The 8,681-nt window shown below is 40.8% G+C and overlaps 1 protein-coding gene across 1 annotated transcript; it reads left to right on the top strand.

Moving 5' to 3' along the window:
* The first annotated feature begins 385 nt into the window (after positions 1–385).
* On the top strand, positions 386–6,499 carry fam78ab (family with sequence similarity 78 member Ab). Its single transcript, XM_030784823.1, has 2 exons — positions 386–803; positions 5,853–6,499. Exons 1-2 carry the CDS (start codon positions 481–483, stop codon positions 6,376–6,378), a joined length of 849 nt encoding a protein of 282 aa, XP_030640683.1. The 5' UTR covers positions 386–480; the 3' UTR covers positions 6,379–6,499.
* The last annotated feature ends 2,182 nt before the right edge of the window (positions 6,500–8,681 follow it).

Here is an 8,681-nt window from a genome sequence, read left to right as displayed (position 1 = left end):
TGCAGATCAGTGCTATAACACCACACTGTAGTACAACATGACGTCAAAAGGTTACGCTAGCAGCCTTTGTAAGTTATGGTTAGATCACAATAGGTCTGTATTTATATGGACATAAATTCGAAGAATGCTAAACGCATTAGACTATCGTTGAGGGAACGTGTGCATGCACCTGGAAAACGCAGCACGGCGACGACAAGTCACAGTTGATGGAGGACAGGAGAGAGCACAGCGAGGAAAGTTGACATCGGTGCTTCTAGTAGCCTATAGAGGGGTGAAAGGACACAAATTGCTGGATATACCAAGCTCCAAACTCAGCGGAATAAACCTTGCATTGTACCTATCTATACTAGGGGGAATTTCAAAACTGCACAAAAAGACATTTTATCCTGTTGACAGGATACCTCAAGTAAGTCAAGAGCTTCTCATTTCCAATTTGAAACAAAATGCGTGCGCAGTCCTCGTGAAGATATTGCCGTTTCCATGCGTCAATCTCTCCTAAACGAAAGGACATTTTTGTGGATTTTATTGCTATTATATGCAATGGGCTGTATTCAGAGTATCAGGTGTAAGCCGAAGAGTTTCCGTGAGAGTATCATCGTTCTCGAGGTGAACTCCTCCATCGATTCCAACCCTACCAGCATAGACGAATCGTCCAGCGTTGTGCTGCGCTACCGGACACCCCACTTCCGTGCATCGGCTCGGGTTCTGGTCCCGCCCGTAGCTGACAAGGAGACCTGGACGGTTGGCTGGATCCAAGCGTGCAACCACATGGAGTTCTACAACAAATACGGATCGAAAGGGATGTAAGTATCCTTGTCTGGGGACAGTTTGCCTCATGCTTCTAAATGTGTATTAACAAACTATGAGAATGAATAGCGGCCGTTGCATTGGACCACGCGCTTCAAAACAGGACCCTTCAAAGGTTTGTAATGTATTCTCATAACAAGTTTACCTCAGGGTTTATCTAACAGCGTGAAGTGGAAGTCGCAATGATGTCGCGTAACAGTTAGTAAAAAATGTTATCTTATCTTTCTGGTTCTATAAGCACACAAACATTATTTCACTGCTGGAGGGGCGAAATTTGTGCAACCATCTCTGTTCTGTCAATGCTGACTGAAATACAGAGTACCGTTCAACGGCCAACAAAGGAAATATATTTTGGTGATGAGTGATAGAACATGAGAGCTTGGCAACTTCCTGTAACCTTTCGAGAGTGAAATAACGCATGGACGCTTTGCACGCAACCAACACTGGGGTTATAGGCTACACTGGCCCACGTACACGTATGATATGAGACTACCCGTGGCAAAACGTTGTGCTCCGTTATTTCGATGACAATCAAATTGTATTGTACACTGCACACAGATACAGCAAGCATATTTGAAATATACAACATAAACATCAGTTTACTAAAATACAACCCCCAGTGACCCCTTCTCAGTTGTACTGATCAATGCTCAGAATGTATAAAATCCTTTACACATACACATAGTAAATTCTTGAGCATATCACAGTTTTGACACGCCAAGATTATATTCGGACACGTCCGAGAGCACCAACTTTGGCACGTTAACGCTTACTTCACGTCTTGGCAGCGTACACCCGCCTCCCTTTAACATCTGACAGCGCAACGAATACTAAACAAGATTAACTATGTCCATTCATATATGACTGATTAATAGACCATATGAAGAAAGCCTTCAGCTTAGACTAATGACGACTAAAGGACCAGTTGCGTAATGATTAAGAAATATTAAACAATGGAAAAGTAATTCAAGACTACATCTAATTCAGCGTCAGATTGTTTGTTCCGTAAACAAAGTAGTACTTTCATAATGAATTATTTATGAAACCTTATGTGTTCTACCAATAAGAACGCATGCTTTAGACCATATTATTGTGCTTGCCTGAGTTATGTAAGAATGGAGGATAAAGGAAATTGATAAATAAGACGACTGTAGGTTTATAAATAGAATGCCATTTGACTAATGCGAATTTGTGCTTTATGATGTCAACCGTGGGGCCTTTAAAGGCACAATCTCTGACTAAACGTGAAAAATATGAAAGAAACACTAAGCACGATAATTTCATGAGCTGTCTGAGCCTGGTATATGCCAAACATTTCTGACTATCTTTTTTAGGTTGAAGTATATGCGGATTAAAAAAAGAGGATTGACTACTGTGAAGTCATAGTTTGTCATTTTGTCTGTATGCTATTGTGGGATGTTGGCCACCTGGAAACCTCTTTGCTCCTTCAGCATGACAGTATTTTAGCCTCAGTGGTGAAGTTTATAATATCATTTATCCGCATTTTTGCTTTATTTTACACTTTCAAAGAGAAAAGCAACTTGATTCTTTGGACAGATAAGTGAGACTGATGAAAGCAGTATTTTTTTTGCTTAGGTGCTGCAGCGTGTTCACTTGCCCTATTTCCTGTTGTAGAAACCTAACTTTGTCCTACTTCCTGTGGAAGAAGAAAAAAACCCTCTGTGTTGTAAAATTTCTTTGGGCTGCAAGTTAGAGATGACAATGAATTTCTCAATGAGACAGAGACAGTATGTTCGAATGTGTATCTAAATACAGGGACTCACTTAAATTTGTGCCAAAGGTTAAGACATGGGAATGAAGTGCACTATATATCAGTGCAGGTTTTTTTTCCACCTTTGTACTTTTTTTTCTTTACATTACTTACACTTTATTCAAGTCATTCATGCTTGTACACAATAAACATGTACACAAATGTTGTACTTTAGACTCCATAACAGAAAAAAAAAGGATTTCTTCAACATCACAGAACGTGTTTTGGATTCGGAAGAATGCACATGAGTGAATGTCTAAATATTCTGAAAATTAAATAATAACTTACTATAAAAAAAATTGTGAATTACCTTTTACAAAATAGCCAACAGAGGGATTTGTATTTAGTGTCTACCGTTGATTGTAGCTAGAGAAGAGACTTGACAAAGAGAAGTTTGCAAGATTGAGAATATATTAGCACATTTTGAACAGCTCAGGAAAGGCTTTTTTGGTGGTCGTTGTTCAGGGACGAGACCTGATTTTAAAGTTTTTTAAATTAGAAATTAGCTTTTATTTAAGGTGCTTTGCACTTATAAAGAGCTACACAGTCTTTTTTGTCGGTTATTTTAATGCTACCAAGTCAGGAAGAAAAAGAAACACAACAACTGAAAGCGAGAAAACTGTGCATACATGTATATCTTTCTATAGACTTGACTCATACAAGACTGAAGGTGTTTCAAAGTAAAACTGACTTTGAACTTGAGCAGCTTATTTGCCCTTAAAAAAGGCCCCAAAATTTTTTCAGTTCTCTCTCTCTTTCTTCAAAGCTACATTTCTGCTGATATATGGCATTAGTAAGGAAGAGGCCAGCAGTGGTGTGTGTGTGTGTTTGTGTGTGCTTGCACATGCTTTAGTCTTTCTGTAGTTTTAGCATGTGATGAACTTTTCATTGCAAAGGCCAGGACAAATGCAGCCAATTGTCTGCTGTTTATCTCCTCTGTTAAATGACCAGTCTTCAAGGTAAATTTAAATGTCAGCAGTCTCCAGTTCAGAAATAACACAGACCTTTTTTTTTTTTTTTCGTAATTTAATTCTGGTTCTTGGATATTGTGATTTAATTATGTTTCAGTACTGAAGTCAAACCCACACATGAGAGTATGTCCATCATGCACCTTAAGATCTGCTTTGACCTGTACTTTTTACGTCATTGCGGTTTGATGCTAGATTCGTATCTGCTTAAAAGAATCATTTCAGAGAATTAGAGAGCTGAAAACCTCACTCACTCATGCGTTTAAAGCTTTATGCTCTAGCGCTGTCAATGTTTCGGTTTATGTGTTTCGTTTTATTTTTATTCAGTCTGAATTCAAGAAACCCTTATCATAAAGACTGAGAACTGAAAACTTTTTTGTGTGTGTGAAAAGCTTTTTTTTGTTGTCTGAAGTGCTTTCAAATGACAAGTAATGGTTATCGTTCAACTGACAGATAAAGAGAGGAGAAAGGAGCATATTTTTGAATTTGGGTTAGTGTAGCAATGTTTTCCAGTGACTCAGCATACATGTCGAAAGTATGCAACACTTGACCAAAGACAAACCACGTCTCTGTCTCTGTCTCTGTCTCTGTCTCTTCCTCTCTCTCTCTCTCTCTCTCACTCTCCCTCTCTTACTGGTGTCCCATCTCAGGCTCAAGGAGAGCGTGATTGATGATGTAGTGAGTGCAAGTCCTGAGAGTGAACGAGCCAGCTCTCAGTGTGTGTGTCTCTCACACACACACCACACAGCCAGAATAATCACACTCACTCTGTCTTATCCATTCTTAATGAACAACAACAACAACATTAAAGAAAATCTGACAGAACTGACAGGTGTTTTTGACATTGTCGGCAGTACAGTCTTTCAGGAATGGCAAAACATCTGTCTTTCCTTTTCTTTCTCTTTTTAAACTATAATAAATCAGTTATTATATGCATAATAAAAAGACAATCATTTTCCTCTGCAATGGACTTGGTTCTGCCACCCACAAAATCAGATCATAACATGTAAGTTTTTCCATTAAGTGTAAGACAGGCAATAGAATATGTCCTCTGAAGTACAAACTGTACCTTATAACCGTACCCTCTATTGGAAACATTTTCAAACAGATTGAACGTAAATTGGTGTAAAATAGTTGAATTCAGATTTAGTACATACTAATTAATCAGTATTAGCAAACTAACAGTTGTGCCCCTTCTGTATGCCGCCCATGGTGGTGGAAAAGAAAGTGATTGGTTTTACATGTGTTGGGATATGTACACTAGACTCATTTGCCCGGTCTAAAGTGACTGGACATTCCAAAGGGTGATACAACTCACTTTCAGCCCTTGACAGATAAAAGACTCTTGACTGGAGGAAAATGTAGCCTGATTGTTTATACTTTGTTTGATAAGTAAGTCATCAATCAATCTGAAGCAGTTGATAAATCACATGCACACACGCGCGCGCGCGCGCGCACACACACACACATACACACACACACATACACACACACACATCCTTATTATTACATTTGTCTCTGTGGGTCCCTCTTTACAAACACACACACACACACACACACTCACAGCCTTGCTGTTATTATTGTCTAGATTCTAATCTGGCTGCTTGGTTTAAAAAAAAATGCGTGCATGTCATGTGGTTGCTGATCAGCCGCTCCTTTCGCCGCTGCTGCTGTCTGTGTTGTTCTGCTGATCCACAGCTTCTGGGACAAAGGTCATTATTTTCCTACAGTCAGGGAATCGATAGCCAAGCTTTAAGAGCTGCTCTTGCCCAGAAGTGTCACCAGTCGCTTATATGAGGCTTCAGCCTTATTGGTGAACCAAAAGGGAGAACCAGAGACAGGGGTTAGTTGGGCAAGGTGACTGGGAACAGCTGGGACTCAGGGGTTGATCAGTGTCTGGTTCTACTCTGATCTTAGTGGCGGAAGCTAATGTCGTGCTATTGTTAGGGCGATTTTGAACAAGCCCTGAGGATCTTGGTGGCTGCACGGCCGCTTGGCTCAAAAGGGATGAGGGTCTTTTGAACAATGACATGTTATTCCTTCCTATAGTGTCAATTGTGATCCTTTCTCTAAAATTATCCTCGCCACAACTCTAACCACAAGTCAGCAGTCTTTAAAGATAATTTTGGGAATCCGCAACAAATTTATAAATCTGTATTTGGTATTGTCACGCTTGTTTACGTTTTCGCTTCTCGTGCTTGGTCTGAAACAACAAACTAGAGACATTCCTGGAAGCTCATGAATGCCCTTGAAAATGTCTTCATCAAAGACACACACACTCATCTTTGTCTCTGTTTTCCCTCCAGGTCAAGCTGGGAGCTTCCAGATCTGCGTGACGGAAAGATCCAGGCTATTAGCGATTCGGATGGTGTCAACTACCCCTGGTATGGAAACACCACGGAAACCTGCACAGTGGTCGGCCCTACCAAAAAGGACACCAAGTTTGTCGTCAGCATGAACGACAACTTTTACCCGAGCGTGACCTGGGGTATCCCAGTGAGCGACAGCAACGTTCCTCAACTCACCAGCATCCATCGTGACCAGAGCTTCACCACCTGGTTGGTGGCGATTAACCAGACTTCAGGAGAGACGCTGGTGTTGCAGACAGTACGCTGGCGTATGCAGCTGAATATCGACGTGGACCCGGACAAATCGCTTGGTAAGAGGGCCACGCTGAGGGAACCCCTGGTTCAGGAGCAACCGCAGGTGCTGGGGAAGAACGAGCCCATTCCACCCAATGCCATGGTTAAACCAAATGCCAATGATGCCCAGGTTCTCATGTGGAGACCCAAGACAGGTAACCCTGTCGTGGTCATCCCACCCAAATACTGAGAGACTGGACCTGTTGTTTTGTATTTGGCTGAGAAATTCTGATGATGAGAAAAAAAAATGGATTAATGGCAGTTAGGAGGAGCACAACTCTCAGAAACTCTCGCCTCAGTGGGATATTTCTCAGCCGAATGAGAAACTGGAACGCAACCATTCTACCTTCAGACTGGGTCGGAATTCACTGTGCTAAATAATGAAGTCACTGCAAAAAAACCCAAAACAAAACAAAACAAAAAACTACAACAAACAAACAGAAACATAATATAAACAAAAACAAAATCAAAGAAAAAAAAATTGTTGGCTTTTGTTTTGCTTTTTTTCTTAGGAATTGACACAGCCACATTCATGCTTCTGAATATGGGGAAATAGGTCTATGTGTACGCAACTTTGAGATAGCAGATGTATTTATTAATGTGTATAAGAGAGATGAGGATGTGTGTGTGTGTGTGTGTGTGTGTGTGTGTATGTGTGCGTGGGTGTGAGTGGGTGGGGTGGTTGAGCTCTGGAAGCACCAATTGTTAGCCTAAAGGTTTGCAAGGAGAGCAAAAATGGTGCGCTGAGTGACACTTGATCATAACTTTTTTAAACATTGCGAGACATTCAATCCATGCTGCCTTAAGTTTATGTCTTTATGTCTTTTGTTTTTCTCTCCAATGCGAACTGTAGCCTTAAATGATGTGGAATGAGTCAGCCCTTGACCGTCCCTTTATCAGACCTTCAGTTATTAGTGAGTTTGTGATGCAGATCTTTGTTCTGTAACATGCCCTTGTTCTCTATGTAGGACAGTATTTTGATTCCCTCAAGCTAAGAGAATGATTGGTTTGTAAATTTTAGTACAGCCTCAGGTAACAGGTAAAGGGGAATTACTCACTTGGAATGACTGACCTGGAGGTGAGATAACCTGACTAATCAGACCAGGCACCAAACTGGGCTAACTGGACTAGACACCAAGGCTGACCAGTGCTGCAGAGGAAAAAGTAAAATTCCTGTATCTGGGGCACACAGCATACCATAAATACTTCAGAGTGTTCAGAGAACATGAGTCTGTTATGAAAAAGAAAGCTGTTTTTTAAATTTATTTATTTGGTCATGAATAGAGGGTCTGACTGTTTCTGTCAGCCAGATATTCTAGTTAAGAACAGAGAGTTAGTACAATTGCTCAGAGTTCCTTTAAGGATCTAACACGGGCTCCTTCATAGCAGTTAGTCAACGCATAGTTCCTCCAAAAAGTCTTCCAGTTTTGTGCTCTTGTCACTCAAGTCAGACGTGATAGCATACAACAGATTGTTGCAAGATCTGTTGTGTAATCCATATAGCTAAACACACATGCGATTCCCCTAAGAGTTGGTTGTGCACTGAACCCACCCCCTTTTTTTTCCTCCTAATTAAATATTTTTTTTCTGCATAGAGTATCTGAACTGATGAAGAATTGTAAAATTTGCTGGAGGCTGGATATGCTATGTTTGCAAATACATTTATTTTTGTCTACCATTTGTTTCCATTGCATCCATTTTTTCTAGCCAGGACTTTGTCGCACCTTTCCTCACTCGTTCACGTGTGTCTGTGTGTGTGTGCGCTGGACGGATTCGGATGGGTGGGGTGGGGTTGCTGACAAGCGATCAATAACTTTATTAATAAGAAATCATAGGAACGGATGGCCTGGGGAAATGGGTGTTCGTTTAACGGCTGGGTGATAAAAAAGCACTCCCCATAGAGCCTGATCACAGAAATCTTTTTTTTTTTTTTTCAGGGGGGCGGGGGGGGGGGCATTTTGTATTTGTGCTTTAATGAACAAGTTTCTGCAAAGCTAGCTGTGTGGACGGGCTCAGCTGAAGGGCATTGCTTTTAGCTTGTGACTCTTTGTGGTTGATCCACAATTTTTGGTGTGAATAGCTGTGGGACTGTTCATACTTAGTTTGTGTTTTTTTGTTTTTTGTGTTTTTTTTTTTGTTTGGTTCTTTGTTTTTTGTTCTTTGTTGTGAATGTCCATTTTTTTTGTACTCAAAAAACTGAGCAAGTTGACTCACCCAGATGGTGCAGAGGATGGCAATATGCGTCATAACTACATTTATTCATTTGATTTGTTGGTATGCCTTACATCAGTAAGGGGGATAAAATCATTTTCATAAGTCAAATGCTCCCCCGACAGGCAGTAATCTTGGGAAATCTTTCACATAGCAGGAACGTGGGCTGTGTCTGGGAAAGGGATGGGGAGATTTGGTGCCGAGCTTTTTTATCTACTAACTGTGTCGACAATAACAGCAGCCTCAGCATCAGAAACGCAGGGGGCCAAAAAAAAAAAAAGC

This window comes from Chanos chanos, chromosome 9 (assembly GCF_902362185.1).
Source record: "Chanos chanos chromosome 9, fChaCha1.1, whole genome shotgun sequence".
Lineage (NCBI taxonomy): Eukaryota > Metazoa > Chordata > Actinopteri > Gonorynchiformes > Chanidae > Chanos > Chanos chanos.
This window is presented reverse-complemented; position numbering and strand designations above follow the sequence as displayed.